Source organism: Osmia lignaria, chromosome 5, assembly GCF_051020975.1.
Source record: "Osmia lignaria lignaria isolate PbOS001 chromosome 5, iyOsmLign1, whole genome shotgun sequence".
Taxonomy (NCBI): Eukaryota; Metazoa; Arthropoda; class Insecta; order Hymenoptera; family Megachilidae; genus Osmia; species Osmia lignaria.
The window spans coordinates 11,609,930-11,630,839 of record NC_135036.1 but is presented as its reverse complement, the minus strand read 5'-3'; the positions used below and the strand labels follow the sequence as shown (position 1 = coordinate 11,630,839).

General features: G+C 36.4%; 3 protein-coding genes across 8 annotated transcripts; 1 reads left to right on the top strand and 2 right to left on the bottom strand.

Annotated features, from left to right (window-relative positions):
* Positions 1-5,589: 5,589 nt before the first annotated feature.
* Positions 5,590-10,985, bottom strand: Rab27 (RAS oncogene family member Rab27). Of its 2 annotated transcripts, XR_013062168.1 has the most exons (6): positions 10,421-10,558; positions 10,137-10,310; positions 9,824-9,938; positions 9,103-9,215; positions 5,972-8,940; positions 5,590-5,803 (listed from the first exon to the last, which is right to left on the bottom strand). XR_013062168.1 is itself a non-coding variant. In XM_034325199.2 (5 exons), the coding sequence occupies exons 1-5, from the start codon at positions 10,562-10,564 to the stop codon at positions 8,757-8,759; spliced, it is 627 nt and encodes a 208-aa protein (XP_034181090.1). In that variant the 5' UTR covers positions 10,565-10,985; the 3' UTR covers positions 6,916-8,756. The 2 variants fall into 2 exon arrangements, 1 of the variants encoding a protein (XP_034181090.1); XM_034325199.2 differs by lacking the exon at positions 5,590-5,803 and having other exon boundaries at positions 6,916-8,940; positions 10,137-10,207; positions 10,421-10,985.
* Positions 10,986-12,816: 1,831 nt separating this feature from the next.
* On the top strand, positions 12,817-16,585 carry Fsn (F-box synaptic protein). 2 transcript variants are annotated; one of them, XM_034325340.2, is made up of 4 exons: positions 12,817-13,160; positions 13,310-13,583; positions 13,661-13,751; positions 13,859-16,585. In XM_034325340.2, the coding sequence occupies exons 1-4, from the start codon at positions 12,856-12,858 to the stop codon at positions 13,951-13,953; spliced, it is 765 nt and encodes a 254-aa protein (XP_034181231.1). In that variant the 5' UTR covers positions 12,817-12,855; the 3' UTR covers positions 13,954-16,585. The 2 variants fall into 2 exon arrangements, with proteins under 2 accessions (XP_034181231.1, XP_034181230.1); XM_034325339.2 differs by lacking the exon at positions 13,661-13,751 and having other exon boundaries at positions 12,842-13,160.
* Positions 16,586-18,051: 1,466 nt separating this feature from the next.
* On the bottom strand, positions 18,052-20,878 carry LOC117604768 (transmembrane protein 164). 4 transcript variants are annotated; one of them, XM_034325206.2, is made up of 6 exons: positions 20,738-20,878; positions 19,982-20,322; positions 19,776-19,892; positions 19,628-19,706; positions 19,442-19,542; positions 18,052-19,363 (listed from the first exon to the last, which is right to left on the bottom strand). In XM_034325206.2, exons 2-6 carry the CDS (start codon positions 20,297-20,299, stop codon positions 19,079-19,081), a joined length of 900 nt encoding a protein of 299 aa, XP_034181097.1. In that variant the 5' UTR covers positions 20,300-20,322; positions 20,738-20,878; the 3' UTR covers positions 18,052-19,078. The 4 variants fall into 4 exon arrangements, with proteins under 4 accessions (XP_034181097.1, XP_034181096.1, XP_034181099.1 ...); XM_034325205.2 differs by having other exon boundaries at positions 20,602-20,865; XM_034325208.2 differs by lacking the exon at positions 20,738-20,878 and adding an exon at positions 20,485-20,600.
* Between the last annotated feature and the right edge of the window lie 32 nt (positions 20,879-20,910).

Here is a 20,910-nt window from a genome sequence, read left to right as displayed (position 1 = left end):
CCTCGTTTATCCGCCTCCTTCTCATCCCTCGAGCTAGTTCCTCGTGTTTCACAATCTCCGGTGAAACAATCGAGTGCATCGCATTGTCCCTAGAGACAGAAGGGGAATGAACATCAACCAAGCAGAAGCATACGAACCTCTGAACTCGTAGAGAAGTTTCTTTCTTTTCGAAGGCGAGGTCTATTCAGTCGCGTATCCGGATGCACGCACGCATCCATCCTTCTCCTCTAATTCTCTCGTAGACGATGAATCGTCGGAGAGAAGATTGGAAAAGGTTTGCCTTTAAACTAAGGCTGATAATTCTTTCTTTATTCTACTTATGGTGTCAATTGTATATTAAAATTTATTGCAAAATATAAAATGCACTTCTTAATTCGCTAAGACGACCAAGCCATCGATAAGAAACAGTAAAGTTACGATACAGTATCTTTTCAGAGAATTTAATAAACCGATCGTACGATAAGTTTCCAACAAAAGACATCGCGGTGGCGAAATTGTGACAACGCGTGGTTCGTGTAACGAACGAGGTCGTGCCGTTAAGACCCAGCAAAGAATATGCGATCCGAAATCGAATTATCGTGCCAGAGGATCCGGAGAGCGTTAGCTGGGAGATTTCCATATCCAGCAGCCATCTTTCGGTCGGGAATACCCCGGTCTGGTGACTTTGGGCGGTCATGAAGCACCCTGGCCAACGCGATTCGAGGAACGTTTTATTTCGACGTTATAAGCTATTTCACTTTGAAATTGGACAAATGGAATTGCAGAGGCCATCTAGTAACGATCTAGCGTGCCGTTGCCTTTTCACCCAGTCAACTACCTTGCCAGAACTCGTTCCGATCCAACTCTTGAATATGATTCCTATGAAATTATTGAGTCGTTCCATTCTTTACTTTTTACTTTTATTAATCAAATATACACCCGTCAAATCGTGTTAAGATACGATTATTAAAACTAGTCCACCGCGTCGTATCGTTGAAATTTAAAGTCAAGTTAAACTCAACATCATCTACAAAGTGCTTCCGGTGCGTTAGGTCCTTGTGAGATTGTTAAGGTCTCCAAGCTTCGGCAAACTTTGAAATTCTTCGACAACTCGAGAAGCTCTGTCAAACTTTCCAGAAATGTTCGATTTACTGGAAGTTTGTCGAGGTAAACCCGTGGAGTCGTTTCGTCTTCTTTCGCGTTCCTCTTACAAAAGCATTCGTGTTATGTTTCATCCCCCTCGGCGTACCGTGTACCGTGGCCATTACACCAAAGATGATCCATTACACCAAACTTGTTCGATTTTCTATAAAATTCGTTGCATCGATATTGAAATTAAATCAAAATCCTGGATGAAAAATTCTTCGGTGGTATCGAATTTTTCAGCTGATAAGCTTGCAGCTCGTTGCAAACTATAATCCATCGTAAAGAGGGTAGTTTGTGGTATGCCCGATCCTGATTTTAGATTCCGCTAATGCCACTTCTCCGCTGTTAAAACGGTAAACGTCCAAAGTCTGCGAGGTCAAAGTGCAAACTCAACTGTTCCCACTTATTCCTCGCATGACAACTCCACTAAAAGCTCGAAGTTTGCGAAAATTTTAGTTGCCATGTGCCGAGGGCCAACCACAATCCGAGAACGTTGCTTCGACTACATCACGTCCTCGGCTGTTAACTGACGTTGGGAGGTTCGTTAATATTTGCTGACACTTTTAGAGAATTATACCGTTCTTAGCGAAAAAGCATATGTTAAAAATTCGAGAAAAAGACATCCTGTTCAATGCAACCATAGATACCAATGTGGTTTCCCATTCTACAATTGTTTTGGAAGGTTACAGCAAGTACAGAAAGAATAGTAAGAAAAGAAGGGGCCATCTATGAACATTGATTACTTATCGATTGTTTGCCCGCACGAAGCTATTTATTCGGTCGAAAATCGCGGTTTCTTATCTCGCCACCCCTTTACGAGCCGAACCTAATTTTCTCCGCTTTCTTTCCTGGCATTTCTCTAGTGCAAAATGAGCCAAGAAGAAGGGAGTGTTGTGTTAACTCGATCCAGATCTGATAAAACCTATATACGTGTGTATATTGTCGAACGATTTAACGAAGGGTATGCTTTATCTCGAGATCGTCTAGGAACGTACAAATGTTCTCCATTTACGAATTTAGATTCATTTTCAAAATTCCTTTTAACAAGACATACTTCTTTGCTACAGCTAATTTTGAAAAATTTCACAGATTTATAAATCCTTCTTCATGGAAAAAATATGCTTTCCCATCGATGGTAAACGATATCCTATCGGCAGTGATATGCAAATGGCGGAATTTTTATACGCACACGCGGATCATTTTTCATTCGTATGGACAAAAGGTTCGATGCTCTTTTTTTCCACCCTGCTCTTCGTGTTCGTCTCTTTACTACGGATCAACATGACGAAACTTCCTGTATCCTCTCGAACAGGGAGATTTAAATATCGTTAAACGATCCAATTGCTTTTCGATCGGAAAATTTGGAAAATATAGTCGAGCTCACTCGATTAATGTAAATTTAATCTAAACGAACGAAGGATTTGTTATTTTCTGTTAGTCGAAATGTAGGTAGAAGCAATTTTTATGGAAAACAGTTTTACCGAATATTCCCAACCGAACCTCGCTTTGTAATTACAACATTTACGTGTGTTAATTCGAGATTTGAATAAATATTTCGTATGATTTATTTGCCGCGATTGTAAGTGAATACAAAGCTCCATAGAATCATGGAATTTTATTGTGAATCTTTTGACAGCGGCTTCGAACCACCCTGTATGTACAATTTTAACAAGAGATAACATTTTTGCGTCACTTACTCTGTTATCTTGAAAAGCAGAGTTGAAATTGCTACTTTTCCTTGATCTTCGATTCCTCCAAGTATATTAGAGCTGTTCCACGAGCAGTTGAAGGACCAAACTGTTCTCCTCTCTATCTGTCGTTCTTTTCTTCTTATCTCTACCCAACACCTCGCAATCCCGAAATCCACAAGACCATAAACGTACCTTCCAATTCTGAGCAACCTTTTCGACCGTCCCCTGAAAAAGAGTTCCGAAATCGAATAGAGTTATCCAACGATTGCAATCAGTTCGAATCGAAACCGACCAAAGCAGCTAGCGACGTAACCAGAAAAGGGAAAAGGAAGGGATTGTTCTTGTCTGATGGAAAGCAATTAAAGATTCCCCGTTTTCGTTAAAGCAACTCGCATCCAACCAGATTCAGAGAAAATCGAAAGAGGATCTATAGGGGTGTGCAGCAGCCTTCTTCCCAATTAACGTCACGTTTCCGGCGGGATCGTTATCCTTATCGGTCGGTTCGTTGCGAGAAAACGATCTAGAAAAAGTCTCACGATCCGCGTTGGAACTGGAGGAAACTTGGACCCACCAACCGGCTACTTCTTATTCCACTTTCGCTTTGTTTTAGGGTAACCCGGGGAATCGTAAACGACCGAGACTCGAGGCTACTTCCGGATGCGGTTGACCATCTCTTTCTTCCAACAAATCCGATGGCAAAGGACGGCAAAGTTTCACGAGGGCTCGGCTATCGACCGATGCGCGACGACACTCTTGATCGCGACCCTATTTTCGGGCCTCGCGTGGACCACCCTCCTAACCCTCCTAAATTTATTATTTTATCCCTCTTCATGGGCCCCGGCTCAACCTTCCCAGTTATTTATTATTTTTTTTGTCTTTAAGGGCCTCACGAGGCCCAACCCTTTATCACTGCATCCCTTACATGTCTGCATCCTTAACATCCCTGTATCCATTATATCACTACATTCCCTATATTCCTGCATCTCGTATATGCCAGCATTTCTTATACCTCGGCATCCCTTACATTTTTGCGTCCCTTACATCTCTGTATCCCATACACTCCTGAATTCTCCCTGCATCTCTTGTATCCTTTCAACCCTTATAACAAAAATATATTATAAATATAATATATTATAATTGAAATACTTATGGCCACTGGTTCGAGTAAAGGTAAGTAAAGGTAAGTAAAGGTAAGTAAAGTCTCGTGAAAAATAATTTTAAATTTAAATTTTGGAAAAATTTAGTTCCTTTTTTGGCCACCAGAGGGCGCTGATTCGACGTCGAGAATTTAGTTCGCATTTTTGCCGCTAGAGGGCCAAAATTCCTGCAAGCTTTAGTTCCTTTTTCTGAAACCAGATGGCGCTGATTCGACGTCGAGATTTTAGTTCGCATTTTTGCCGCTAGGGGACCAAAATTCCTGCAAGCTTTAGTTCCTTTTTCTGAAACCAGATGGCGCTGATTCGACGTCGAGATTTTAGTTCACATTTTTGCCGCTAGAGGGCCAAAATTCCAGCAAGCTTTAGTTCCTTTTTTTGAAACCAGATGGCGCTGATTCGACGTCGAGATTTTAGTTCACATTTTTGCCGCTAGAGGGCCAAAATTTTTGCATGATTTAGTTCCTTTTCCTACCGCCAGGAGGCGCTATGATGGAATGCTTACAAAAAGGATGTAAGGATGTAAAGGATGCAGGGATGTAAGGGATGCAGGGATGTAAGGGATGCAAGGATGTGAGGGATGCACGGATGTAAGGAATGCAAGGAATGCTGGAATGTAAGGGATGCAGGGATGTGAGGAATGTAGGGATGTAAGGAATGCTGGAATGTAAGGGATGAAGGGATATAGGAATGAAGGGATATAAGGAATGGAGGGATGTAAGGGATGTAAGGGATGCAAGAATGTAAAAGGATGCAGTGATGTAAGGAATGCAGAGATGGAAAGGATTTTTTTTTTTTTTTTTTTTTAACGTGGGGAAATCTTGCATAAGACCCCCCACCGACCCCTGGGGCAGGGCAGCGGGGGAGTGTCAGATTCCTACTGACTAAAACCCCACGGCGACCAACACTGTCGCTAATCAAGTGGTCATCATTCCACGAACGTTTTAAAATTAACGCAAATAATCTTTACTTTGAATTTTTAACAAAAATCAAACAATTTAACATTGAACAAACAATTAATACATCAAGTTTCATAGATGAAGAACGAATTTGTGATCTCTTCGTTTCGTATTCCTTTTTCTTTCATGGTAAAGTATCAACCGGAAGTTATAAATCAACGGACAACAGCAGTGACCCAGAAAACGGAGCGATTCCAGTGTCCGGTGAAGCTTGAGGTCGCTAGGTAATTTCGTTTTATCTGCCTGCCCAATATCTAACTGGAATTGTTCCTTCTTCCTCGACCCCTCTGACAAGTAGAGCAAAGATACGGGATTTCTATGTAGCCTGCATCCAAATCTGTCACACAAAACCGGATCCTGTGTCTTTGCTCCGAGTAACCGGAAGATGCACTTTGTTTCATCAGATCGATGCGAATACGTCTAAATTGGTACTGTACAGTACTGTTTGATCATTAAAAGAACAGTTTGTTCTTTTATAAAATGAAATGGAACTATTACAAGGACAAGGAAACATTACATTATCGAATAATCAAATAATGGTTGATAATGTTTGAATCAATACTTTATTTCTTTGTAAATTGAAGCGAAAACTGTTTAAACGTAGAAAGCGTTAGGTACGTTATCGAGTAACTAAGTTTCAGATAACGTAATACTGAGTTTTTTAGCTTGTTAAAGTCCAGTTTTGCTTCTCTGTGAGCTGAAATCGAAATCCTTTCAACGTGAAACCACGTTCGTACATAAACTGGAACTTGACCGCGATTTCTGGTTTCTTGGCAGGTCTTGGTTTTGATAACAGCTATCGGTTTCCTGGTTTATTTGCAACTGACGGTTCTCGACTAAAGTTTGCTCCACTTGTGGAGCAGTCATGCTAAAACTGGAATGCGATAACGTGAATGTCACCGTTCACCAATTTGGGAAAACGATTTCTGAAATGTTGCCTCTCTTCTGACTCTATTTAGACAAACTTCGTTCAACTAGTCCTTTAGAAAGGTTATATCGTTTCTAGGTTCTATATATGTAGATAAAATTAGATTTTGCTTACCATTCTGTTGCAAAAATGTAGGATTTTTGTCGAAAATTATGTCGAATTATTATGTTTCAAAAGACGACGAAAGCTGAATCGCGATCGAACGATCGAAGGCTTTCGTATTGGTTTGTCCTGTCGTCAATATGCCAGTGATATCGGTAACGACCGCTTTGAGACCAGCAGTTTAGCTCTGCCTCTGTGCAGACTAATTATTACGTAGACCTTCAAGTTCATTTGAAAGCTAGCAGACAAAGCGAGGACTATCAAAAGGATCCTATTCACTGGACCATAGCTAGTCTATCGATTAGATAGTTTTCCTTCCTTCCTTCCTTCCTTCCTTCCCTCTGATTCTCTGGATCGGCTTGACAATTTTTCGTTAACATAAAGCTATATTTTATCTCAGACCCTTTACCTGAAGCAGTAGCATAGACATTCAATGTACAGCCCGTGCATCGTACTTTTCAACGACTCTTCAAGGATGAACTCGAAAGGGGTCGTTCTCGATCGTACAATAGCGCGTGATGCTCGTAAAAGCGTGGATCTGTTTAAAAATTCTCTAAAGTTTGATCGTAAAAACGAGATTCGCGAACTTAAAAAGCTCGTGTACCCGTAAACAGCAACACCGGCTCATATAAATAGCCGGCTAATAACCTGGCCGGCTGGTCAGGAAACTTCGATCGAACTTCCATAAAGGAAGTTTCGCTGCGAAACTTTCGAGCAGCTCCCTAGCTTCTGTATGTTTTACCCTTCGCCTAGTTATTGATGAAACAAAGTTTCACCGGCTGATGCTATGGGAGTTATTCTTCAGGCTCCCTATTTCCCAACAGCTCGATCGGTTTACATTTGATCTCGGGCCCAATGGGATACACAAACTGCCGAAGAAACACCTGCAGGTGCTGTCTTCTTGAACGGGGTGGGATTATTTCTTACACTTCCAGTTGTACAGTCTAGTTAAGAAGGCAAAAAAATGGTAATAAATTAAAGCAGAATCATAGAACATTTATTTGTTAAAGATGTTGTTTTTCAAATAAAACTTACTGCCGAGGCACATTACAATTTATAAAACAGACAAGTACGTATGCACGGTAGAGAGCTCTGCTTGCATCCCTCAGTTTAATTGTTTTAATTCTTCTATGAAAAATCTTGAAAGACACGCTCGCACATCTTATTAGTTTACTATGATCTAGCCAAAATTGAACACATCGAAATTCGTATAAAATCGTAATCAACCTTTTCGAAGATCTACTACCCTGATTTATAATTGGACTCGTCATTATTTCACGTAGTTCTCGAGATCGTAGTAAACTGACAATGCGCACGAGAATATTTCACTGAGAAACGGATAAGATCGGTGCAATCTTCTTTTATCACCTCGATGCATGACACGATGCACAGAATGGGGCAATAACTCCAAGTATCTCTATCGTTTCAAATTCGCGATCTAACGGAAAAGTTATGCATTGAAAGTAACACGAAACATTTTGAGATTCATTTTCTATCGAGGAAACTTCTATCGTGGTTGCTATTCGGTTGTAGTTGAAACTTTAATCTTATATCCTTCTCTTGAACTATCAAATAACTAGGAAAGTTATTATCCCCAAACTTTACGTGGCCAACAGACATGTATAGGTATAATATAAATATGAACGTCTCTCGATCAATTGTAACTCGCAAATGTATAAATTGAAAAGGAACAACATACAGTTCTCGCGACATACATAAAATGTCTACGTAAATGAAAAACTGAGATGCTGAGCAGCATAAGGATTTCAAATTCTCGCGTTTTTAGTTCCACTTGGAAGTTAAAAGGAAACCATGAAACGTTTCAAACTTATATGTAAATCACGCGGGAATTCGTGCCTCTCGGCATCAAAGTTTCTCGTATAGATATTTTCCAATATTCCTTCATGGAAGTTAGAAGGAATAATGGTATCCTTGTGACATACATAAATTTCATTATTATTTGGTTAACAACAGTAGAAACATCGTGCACCAGATAATATTTTGATTGTATTCTCAGCACAATACTTAACGACTAGATGATAAGTAACTTTGGTTAAACATAATAACAGCATCAAAAATACACGTATATATTTATAATCGAAAATCACTCTCTCGTTTCCTTGTGTAATCGTAGCTCGCGTATCACAATTTTTGGCGAATGAACAGAGACTAACAGTGTATTGATATACTGTTTCAAACCCAACTAATTAAAACCCACCCCTAAGACATTAAAAGACACCCTGAATATCCTATTGAACACGTTGTGCGTACGATGGTGACAGGTAAATCGCATAATCGCGGAACAGTAAAAGACGAACGTATACGTCAAAGGTACAAGTTTACGGTTTGCGGTCAAATCAATTCCGTACCAAGGGAACCCATCATGGAAGACGACAGTATGTACGTATGAATGTGTAGAATTAACGGGGATCGTTTTCAGAGAGTACGACAATGCAGAAATGTGCAATTTACGAGACAGTTGATCAACGGTTTCATAGACGTATGTACAGCGGAACGTCGATCATCCCTTCGCCAGACTAATCGTAAGTGCGCAAGCCACCGAAGGATAATTGGTAGGAAAAACTGGTCCATTGCAATTTTCATTCCTTTATTCGGGACGATCAATATTCTGCTGCGCGTACGCGTTAAACAGCACGTGTCGAACGTTGAACAACGAGAGATTCGAATGCAACTCGATAAAATGTTGCTAGCTGAATAAAATGTGAGCTGCACGATGTCACCTGAACCGTAAGATGGTAGATGGAGACAATTTATTCAGCTACACGAAGGGACGGTGTCAGCAGTAACAGGAAGTGCTCGGAGGCGATGTATCGCGCTCGTGGCACCGTAAAACTCTTTGGTGAGGCAATAATGACTTGTCCACGGTGCTTTCCATCCTTCGCATTACACGATCTAAAAGTATCTCCACGGCACGTGCCACGTTCTGGCCGGTTGCTGCGCTTGTTTCCAAGTACACCAAGCTGAGAAACATAGTTTATTAAATACTTGAATTCTTCTGAATTCAATTTTTTCATCGTTTAAAGCTGTCGTACATTCGTGGCAAAAGGCAAAAGGTTGACAATCTCTTAGAAAATAACGGGATCAATGCGAACATAATCAATTATGTGTTCTATATTATTTACCCATGCTTCTCTGCTAATTCCCGGGCCTTATGTTCACTAACAACCCGTTTGTCTTCGAGATCGGATTTGTTTCCACAGAGAATTATGTCTGGATCTTCGCAATATGCGTGAGTCTACAGGTACACAAACACGAATCAACGATCAAACAAGGGAATCGAGATGGAATGAAAATGTTTATTCAAATAGAACATGCTGCAATATAATGCAAGAACACGAAAAGTTCGCAACGAAAACAGGCCAACTACGCCTTCGATATTTTACGATGAAATAATTTTAAACAGGCAAACAATAACTTCCAATGCATGGATACATTTTTCGAGTTATTCTGCTTTCATTGGAAATTCTTCGATTTATAAATTGAACGAAAATTATGTTAACAATCGCATTACAGAATAAATTTATTTTTATTAACGCTGTAAATTGTTACGCTCACTATTTACGATTATTCGATCGAACGACAGTTTGAGCTTATGATAGATATATGAATAAAATCAATTTATTTAAAGTTACTTAATTCTTCAACTGCATGCAAAGTAAAAAATATTTTCATGCATAACTTGTTTGGTTTTACATTCCCATATCTGAGATTTCCACAGTACAATCCTCAGCATGCAACATCCATAAAATTATATCTGTATGTTAGCTCAAATCATTGTTCAATAAGACTACTCTTTAATCTTGCATAAGTTTTATAATAACAATGTTAATAAATGATGAGTACCCTAAGTTGTTCCAGCCAATTTCTAACTTCAAGAAAAGACAACTCATTGGTTAGATCAAAAATTAGAAGAAAACCCATGGAATCCCGGTAAAAGGCTGTAGTTAAACTTCTGAACCTGAATTTTAAGAGCATTAAACACTTGCATAATAATTTAATCCTTTAGGACTGTTAGTATAATTAAATCTTATAGGAACTATTCTTAATAACTAAAGATGTGAAGTAAAATTAAGACATTTTATATATATTATGAACTGTTTTTAAAGAATATTAGTGCCCTAAAGTAGATTTTAAACTTAAATGTAACAAATGTTACCGCTCTTGGCCAGCTGTGTCCCACAGCTGTAAATGCACACGTTGAGTTCTACCATTTGCTGTCTGGTATATCTGTAATAGGTAATGACTCTTGCTTGTAAGTAGTAACACATGTGTGTCTAAAGACATTTACATGTATATACCAATAATTTATACGTATCATTCAGACATAGACCTTCAAAATGTTTCAAATTAATAATACTACTACAGAAATGAATAACAATTTTCCTACAATAATAATAATAACAATTAGCAACATACTACATGATAAAATAATTCACTTACCACCCGTTTTTCCTTAAAATCAATGCCAACAGTGGATATAAAACGGGAATCGAATGTACCATCAGTATACTGATACAAAAAACTCGTTTTACCCACTCCAGAGTTTCCAAGGGCCAAAAATTTAATAAGATAATCGTATTCCATTTTGGGGAATTGATTGATAAAGCACGATTATTGTACTTCGAATGTTATACTTTGTTAAAGACACTTTTCCATAAAATTGTATTGATCGTTTTACGCATGATGCCAAATACTCTTGATAAGAAGTTAGCGCATTAATTTGTTTGTTTAATTTTTGAAGGAAAAATTGCCACCACTATCAAAACGAAACATGTGCGATATTAGACACCTGTTGCCTACGTATACAATTTTCAAACGATTTGTGCCTTTCAAAACAAAATACTGCAAATATAACACTACTTGGTATTGGGAACTATAATCTTTAGAAATTAAAGGTAAATAATTAAACTAAGTGAAAACCAACTCATCACTCAAAATTCACGATCTATACTGAACTGTACTGAACCTAGTTCACAGTGACCAGTGACTACAGATTTAACAAGACTAGACGTGTCTTTATTTTCAAGGGGTTTAGAATTGTCCCTTGAAAACAATCGCCATCTGTTATATCTTCCGGAAAGAAATTAGGGGACGATTATTATACTGGTTGTGCCCTCTTAATACGGACCTGGTATCATATTGGGGTTCTAAGGACCCCGAAGCACCGGTAACGTTCTCTGTATATCGCCCTGGTATCGTTTTGGGGTTCTACGGACCCCGAAGCATCGATGATGTTCTCTGTATATCGACCTGGTATCGCATTGGGGTTCTAAGGACCCCGAAGCATCGGTGACGTTCTCTATATATCGACCTAGTATCGTCATGGGGTTCTAAGGACCCCGAAGTGCCACCGATTCTGCATACCGAAATTATATCGTCTTGGGGTTCTACGGACCCCGAAGCATCGATGATGTTCTCTGTATATCGACCTGGTATCGCATTGGGGTTCTAAGGACCCCGAAGCATCGGTGACGTTCTCTATATATCGACCTAGTATCGTCATGGGGTTCTAAGGACCCCGAAGTGCCACCGATTCTGCATACCGAAATTATATCGTCTTGGGGTTCTAAGGATCCCAAAGCATTGGTGACGCTCTCTGCATACCGACTTGATATCGCTTTGGGGTTCTAAGAACCCCTGAACACAAATAATCTGCATACCGAAGTTATATCGTCTTGGGGTTCTAAGGACCCCGAAACACAGATAACATTCTATATACCAATATTATGGCATCCGGGGTGTCAAGGACCCCGAGGCACCGTCGACCCTCTTTACTTACAGACACTACGGCACTCGGGGTATCTAAGGCCCCAATGTACCGATGATACTGCATACCGATATTATGTCTCCGGGGTGTCAGGGACCCCAAGCAAATAGCGAAATATAAGACCTAAAAACGAACAAATCGTGAAACTCACTTGTTCGGAATAGTGATGGGTACGACCGGATCTAGCGAAATATAAGACCTAAAAACGAACAAATCGTGAAACTCACTTGTTCGGAATAGTGATGGGTACGACCGGATCTAACGAAATATAAGACCTAAAAACGAAGAAATCGTGAAACGCACTTGTTCGGGATAGTGATGGGTACGACGTGATTCAATCCTGGGGTGTCTGGGACCCCGAAGCACCAGTAATACTATTTGCATACTGATATTATGGCTATCGGGGTGTCTGGGACCCCTAAGTACCGCGTATGAGTGTGCGTGTGTGTCCCCTTTTAGTCGCCTCTTACGACAGGCAGGGGATACCGTGGCCGTATTCTACTCCCCCCGAGCCACAAGGGGCTTGATATCATCATGGGGTGTCAAGGACCCCGAAACACGGATAACATTCTGCATACCAACATTATGGTATCCGGGGTATCGGGGACCCCGAAGCACCGGTGACACTATGTCGACACCGAGAGTGGACACTGGTGGGGACTTTCTTACATGTATATGTGTTACGTACGCAATGACGAAAATTAAAGTACAACAATATTGCACTTATGTATTACCTGAATAATTGAAATGTTAATAATCTTTTATTCATTCTGGCAGCAGTTTTAATGCGTACAAGTTAGAAAATTATATATCTTTAATCCCTAACTGTCGGTAAGTCTATAAAAATTCGACTCCTTCGCCATCTATGCAGTAACGGCAGAAACTACTCGACAATTTACCGACTGCAGGATGATCGATCGATAAGCCGGCAACTTATCGACTGCCAGAGGGAGTTATCGAATAGTTTGGGACGTTTTGTATAGATGGCGCTAGAATCTCATCTTGGGGTGTCTGGGACCCCCAAATTATCACCCCCTCGAAAACAAAGGCATGTCCAGGCGTTCTGCGCGTGTATGTTTTGTTCGTTTACTCGATCAGAACCGGCAAAATGGACGATATAGCACTTCCAGCATCTGATCATGTTTTAGAAGTGATTTTTTCTTATTTAGATTTGCACACGTTGAGAAATTGTTCCTTAGTGTGCAAACGATGGAATCAATTTTTAAATGATGAGAACAATGACGCGTGGAGAATGCACTGTCTCAGAAAATTAGCCCAAGAAGCGCTTAGTTCCGACTTGTTGTCATCAGTGCCTACTTACAAATCGAAACTTCGTGCATTTTATCACGCATGGAATCCTAATGACTGTTCTCGTAACATTTACATTAAAGACAATGGATTCACCCTCCACAGGTAGACTTCAATTCAGTCATTAATATGTGTTTATTTTGGAAGCTTTACACTCAGCTTCTGATTGTAAATGGCACGCATTTTAAATCTGTTGTGTTTTCTAAATATCTTTTAAACTTCTGATATACAATGGTTGTATACATGTATTACAGAAACCCAGTTGCTCAAAGTACAGATGCCTGTAGAGGTAAAATTGGTTTCCGGCATGGTCGTCATGCCTGGGAAGTTATTTGGGAAGGACCTTTGGGTACAGTAGCTGTTATAGGCATAGCTACAAGAGAAGCACCTTTATTATGTCATGGCTATGTAGCATTAATGGGTTCTGATGAACATTCATGGGGTTGGAATCTAGTAGATAATCATTTGTTACACAATGGAAATGTACAAGGAAATTATCCTTTGCTTAATAATGCTCCAAAATATCAGGTATGTTACATTTTTTTAATTGCAAGAGATGGTATGGTTGTCAAATATACTATAAGGTATACATTTGTAATTAACAGGTTGGGGAAAGAATTAGGGTAATATTAGATTGTGATGATAATACATTATCTTTTGAGAAAAATTATGAATTTTTGGGAGTGGCATTTAGAGGTATTGTATTTCAATATTTATTAGCTAATAGCATAAATGTTTATTGAAATATTTCCTTCTAAAGTTCTAGCAATAATAGTGATATTAATAAGAAATTAAATATGTAGGGTTGCCAGACAAAAGATTATACCCTTCTGTGTCTGCTGTATATGGAAATACAGAGGTATCTATGGTATATTTAGGACCACCTTTAGATGGCTAACACTATACTTCATGTAGAAACATATCCTCAGAGGCTTATTCAAGGCTGTATGATGAAATCTCTGTCTAGAGAATAGTGCATCATACTAAAATGTCTACTATAAAGTAGAATTAGCACACTAATGAACTACTGTATGATACTCTTAATGAAGGATGTGTGCCTGTTCATTCAGTCAATAACATTGTAAATAGTATTAGCATCTGATTTCAACTCATAAATCTATCACAGAGCTTTATAATAGTAATGAGTTACTCAACAATTAACGTTTATAAATTTTACTTACAATCATACATTTGCTAATAGTTAATGTTGAGAAGGTCCATACATTGAATACAGTAAAAGCTGGATATATGCAACAAAAGTTTGACTGGATATATGCAACATCGCTATCCCCTCCGTTTGTGGGGATCCCCCTAGGCGAACTGAGCCGCTCGACGAGGAAACCGTGTAATATGATCCGACCGTAATATCGGTGTGACTAATACTAATTGAACGATAAAACTTTTACTAACACATTTGTGAGATTTTTCTGATTAAAATGATACCAAACATAAGGCAGGCCGTACACCAAAGATGCACCAAACACGTTGCATGTTGTGTACGAACGTAGAATAGGTATCGCGGCTGAATACAAACGATGTGTACGGACGCAGAATCGACACCTCGACTGGATATATGCAACGTTTAAATGCCCAGAATCGATACCTTGGCTGGATATATGCAACGCCTGGGTCCCAATGTTTGTTGCATATATTCAGCTTTTACTGTAATGCAACTTTTCATTTGAATTTCATGATGGAAAGTATCTTTATACGAAAGGTTGAGTGGTATGGTATATTACCGAATTTAGGATCAATCTACAAAGAGTTGAATTATACGATTTTTAACAGAAAAATTCCTGTGCAAAATGATTGTGTATGATAGCTAAAAAAATCCGAGTCGAATTATTGTTATTTTAAAGCCTTTCCAAATCATAAACCTGTAGTTTAAGTTGATACAAATGTACATAAAAAAAAAGGATTTTATGATTCTTTTACTCTTCCATACAGTATTGGTATTTAAGTCCTTGTATAAATACATGCTTTATACGTATAAATCAACTATCACATGCCAAAGAAATGGCAATTCTTATAATAGTATATAGTTTATTTTGACGGCTATTAACTATTGTACTAATTTTGTGGTAACTTAGAAAGAACTGTGATTCATTTGTATTTTGTTAGTGTACTTATTTTTGTCTATGGTATCTGTGTAGATGTTTTACTTATTTATATTTTACCGTGGCTGTCGAGAAGTAACAGATATTTTGCGGGGAAAAGAGATACGAAACACCTCTTTTTTTCTTTTACAAGAGTTAATTACGCTTAGTGTTTTAATTTATTCCAGATGCTTATATAAATTTTAAATCGATATACATATATTTTCCAATGTTAAGAACTGATACATGTATATATATATTTTCTTTTTAATGCCAATAGAGCTCAAGTAGCGGAATCTTCGAATAAATCGAGAATAATTTATAAAATAGTATACAGGGTGTTCCACTTAAAGTGTTCATAGCTGCTTTATTTTTTAAATGTACAAAGCAATCTGTAAAATATTGTGTGGGAAGAAGTCTAATTAATTTATACGATCTTTATTATTTCCCTTTTTTCTTTTAATAGATGAAACTAATTCGACTTATATTATTTTCAAAGCATATTAAAAGGAGAAGAAGTAGTTTAGTACAGTCCAAGTACCTGTGAAATTCATCTACACAATATCAAGAATGAGTATCGTTTTTCCGTTGTGCGGTAATATGTGTGATATAGCTTTGTGTATGAAAGTTTGTTTAATCAAAGAATTAAGTATTTCACCACTATTGTGATGAATGCACAATACGTCATATTTAACGCAGATCATTTTTCTGATTCGCTTATCGCATTTAGAGTAAGGAAATGTTGTATTGATTACACGTGAAAATTGTACATCGTGCTCTATGAGATATATTTATAGATAGTAATATTATCAGTGTAACAATTGACGCTGTAACTTATTCGTCAGGCTACGTTATGTATAGCCTGCGATAAATCAGTATTCCTAAACTTTTGTACAGAATCGTGTACATAATGATCATGAATGTACAAGGAGAGAATCGCCCTTGTTTCCAATGGTTTCATCAGCATAAGTAGATAATTACGAGTCATGGACTGATTTAGAATTTATACCTTTCTCGAATGATGATAAAACTATTCACATTGAAGAGAAAAAAACGTTATATAAGTTATGTGTGGAATATAAATTACCAAGATTACACGTGGAGTATAGTGGTGCCTTATAACGATTCTTTCGGTGTAATCTCTATGTGGCTACGATACACGATAGTAATTTAAGCAATACGATCAATCCATTAAATGTAGATGTACATGTTAAACAATTCGAACTACAAGTACATGTCGTTTTGTAAATACGCATAATTATCATGTAATCTCCTGGGAAACCATTCTGTACAAATGTTTAAGAGAAAAAAGTAAATTTAATCGTGATACGATTCAGCTTGGAACACCGGTATACTTGCAGATGTATCAGGAGTACGAAAGTTTTAAAAAAAAGAAATGTACATCGCTCTGTAAATAAATTATTTTATTTTAATGCTTTAATGTTTGTATTGTTGCATACCATCAAACGTGTCTGACGGTAATTCTTAATACTTCCGTTCTAACGGAATAATTTTTATTTTAGATAAATCCATTCTGCTTCGCACCTTATCCTACTTATCGTTATACCAATGAAGATCAAAAGTAATGTTTCTTTGATTCTTACTTTCCAGAAGCCAGTTCCGTGTTTAGTACCAAATTTATATTATCATTACGGAAACAACGTTCTCCGTAACTTACAAAAATATAACAACAATAATTTATTGCACACTTAGTTCAACGAATAGTCCATCACCTTTTCGACTATGCAATTTATATACATTGAAAATTCAATATCGTAATGGTCTAATTTATAATTAATTTATTGATATTTATAAAATTAATTCATACTACATGACCTATAATGTCAGAAAGATTCTTAATTTAATTCTAAATTAAAGTTTCAACTAAGTTAGACTCATTGCACTAGCGAATCTTCTATGTACATAATACACAACACATGCTATTCGTGCTTATTCATGTATACCTTGTAAGATAATAGGGCTATGAATTAGAAGTAACATAGGCGATGCACATACATACATACACGGTCCTTTCTGTACATAAAACATAATTTGTTTTTTTAATTTTCTTACTATCTCTACTATGTAACAGTGACCCGAAGCACGTGTATTACACAATACATTTGTTATACATACAGTTCCTTCATGTTTTAATGTGTCGTAAATATTTTCGCAAATCGTATAATTATCATTGCACAGACTCGTGTACATGACTATTATATAATGTACAATATAAAAGGTATTTTCATCGTACTATATCAAGATTCTAAATTAAACCTCATCGAGGCCTTTATAATCGCATACCAGATGCGGACAATGACTATTTTTTAATATAATGTAATTGTTATTGAGACCTTTCGCTTGGAAATTTTATATTACAGTAAAATGTTCAGTTTTTTTATTTATGTACACTGATTTTTTATTATCATACAATTGATGTGAATGCAGTATGCTTTAAAAAAGCATTCAATGGTGTAAAAATCTATTTATATTCATTTTATTTTCCATGCAAAAGGACACAAATATCAATTGTGTAAAAAGTGCGCACAATTAAAGATTAATCCTTAACGCTGTGGAAACACTGAAGTCATACATTCTCTACCCAAACTATTAATATTGTAATTTTTTGTGAATTAATAAGTATCTCATTAGTATCTTTTTTTTAAATGTTAGGCCATCTAAATAATCAAATAACCATTGAGTTATCAGAATAGGTAAATGCAGATCGAAATTTACATTTCAACGTAAAATAAGAATACATTGATTTTTATTTGGAGATTGTATAAAAATATACAAATTTCGGTTGAGAATTTTTAAAATAATAAATATAAATTCGAATTTATTCATAAACTTATAATAAAATTATGTACAATTACGATCTTTGGACTGCAAACATTCCATGTTGCATTTTTTTTTCTTTGGCGCTTTGAATTGTAAATTTAATAACATTTTTACATAATAAAATATGTCATAGAATAAAATTTGTGACAGTCAATGTAAACTTATTGAAGTAATTTCGCGTAGATTGAGTATATGGAATGTACTGTATAATTAAAGTAATAATTTGACTATGTGCACACTGTTAACACAATCCTACATTTCGTTAGTATTAATAAACTAACGATCGTTTTTTTATCAGTGCATTCGTACTTTAAACTGTATCACGTAATGTAATATACATTTATATATCACAATCAAGCTGCTTCTTTATGGCTGAGAAACTTGTGAAATAAAGTCACACTTTACCAAAGTACTTAACAATATGGAAATAAATTATAATATGTTAAATTAGGAAATTCAGTATTTGACTCGATAACTGATTTTTTTTCAGTTACAACAGGTACTTTAAACTATTTTCATGGCTAAAATTGCCATTATTCATAGTATAAGATAAGCTTCATAGTAATTTTACATCTAGGCACGGAAAGCATTTAAATAGATACATACATAAGTATTAAAAACTTTTCAATGAGGTATGTATTTTTGCAAGCATAGTAAAATTATAATTTTCCATGAACAATAAAAGTATAAAAAAATTAAATGTTCTATGGTGCTGGTATGTATTTAAGAAAATGATCTGCCTAGACGCATTAGGAATGCGAGATTTTTAGAGTCCCATAATCTAAAAATTCTAATTGGAGAAACATGCTACATCGGAATAGTAGCAATTGAAATTCATAAGATGTTTCTATTCACTGCATTGAAAGATGCAGTGTAAAAAATACCTAGAAACGTGTTTAAAAAAGGGAACCTGTAATTTTGATTACAGGCACTGACTATAGTTACGAATGCACGTACAAACACAAAATAATTTGTGTTCGTTTAATTATTGACAAAGTTGTCGGGTTCCCTTAATCATGGAATATTCACTTACTTTCGGCAATGTATCCATACAGACTACGGTGGCATCAATTACAAAGTATTAGCCTAATTTAAATGTGTATGTCCATTTCCCGAGTTATTCGTATCTTCATATAACTTTTGATCGTTCTCCAATTTGTACTTCTTTTCCGGAAGTGTACACTCCAACGTCGCTTTTACTCTAGTTAGCGGACACTTGGTTAAAAAATAGTCTGATGAATAGCAAAATAATTTGCATAATAAAGGGCATAATATTCCTTGATGAATCATCGTCCATACGCGATAATAGTTTCCCGCGAAGGGGTCTAGAACAGCCGCACACAATATGTGGCTAAGATTGACTTGAATAGGCTAAAACATAAAATGTTGATACATTAATTTTAAATAAATAAATACAAAATTTAAATCGAGGGATGAGAAAATTTATACCAAAGCAATAGATTGAAGAATCCAAAAATGATATGCAAGATTTAGCCCGTAACTAAAAATAGTCCAACTCATATCTGATAAGGGTTCTACATTATAAACACCTAAAAGTACAAATGAAAATACATTCACCATATTAATGTTTCTATCCCTACTTACTTAAAAAAAAAAGAAGAGAATTGTACCAACCTCCAAGCCTCAGTAAGTAATATGGTATTACTACCATTAAGCCATGTTGAATCCAGTACATTGCTTTGTCTGCAAATATCTGTAAGAAATGTATTATTGTCAATCTGAAATATTTAACTACCTGCTTATTAATAAAATGATGAGTTACTCTGCGTGATTCTGTCTCTGGAAACAAGTATGCTAAAAGTGGTCCATTTAAAAAGTTCAAGTGTATCCTGAAGACAGCTGTGACTGTTGGACTGGGATCAGCTATCAGCAAGTATAACTATATTATACAAAAATCAATGATAACAAGCAGCTGGAAATGAATATATATATATATATATTGCTAATATGTAAATAAGTTAAGTTTACCTGTGCTGCTGTTGTTATATGACACGGATTTAATAAATATACAATTGTCCTGCTGGTAAATTTAAAGCCAATCTCTATTCCTAATACCAGTGACATAATCATCAATAATATTCTTTTGCCAACACGGTCATGATTTACATAAGGTACCTTGGTTGGTAAACTCATTTGTTTGTAACCCCAAATGAGCAAAAATATGATGACTATAGATATAAATAATGTTTCAATTATTCTTCTTTCAGGACTTATATAGTTTGCACATTCTGGGCCTACATTACGTGGTATGGAGGCATTAACACCATCATATGCCCATTCAAACATTGTTAAAAGTTCTGTTTATACAACTAAAACAAAGATAAGTAATATTGTTAATTCAACTTTCTTAAGTACACATTTCAATAGTAACATTAAATACAAATCATGTTCAATTACAAATTTTAAGTTTTCATTTTTTTAAATTTAATATTAGAAACGTTTTGCCATGTGATGTTCTTTACTTCACTAACATTTTTGCACTGAACTTCAAGTCAAAGTGTTATCAAGCTGAACATGCAAATTCATGATAAATTTTAATAGACTATTATATTTGAATGACAAGTCAGAAAATATAATTATCGATTCACCTAAACACAAGTGTCTTCGAATACAAGACCAAAAATAAATATATGTATCTTTCTTGACGTAACAATTTAGGTTTAGGCAGGCAGATGCACCGTAACTTAAGCTGAATTAAGTAAATACAAATATTGTAGTTTGTACCATGTAATTGTTATATCAGTGCGAAATAGTATTTCTATGGAATTGTTCTTTACTTGATGCACCGTTGCCAAAAATAGAAATATTTTTTAAGAACTAATGGTCGGTAAACTGATCAGAAATTCGATCACTGCACCATCTATTCAAAAGATAGATAAGTTGATAAGTTGTCGAGT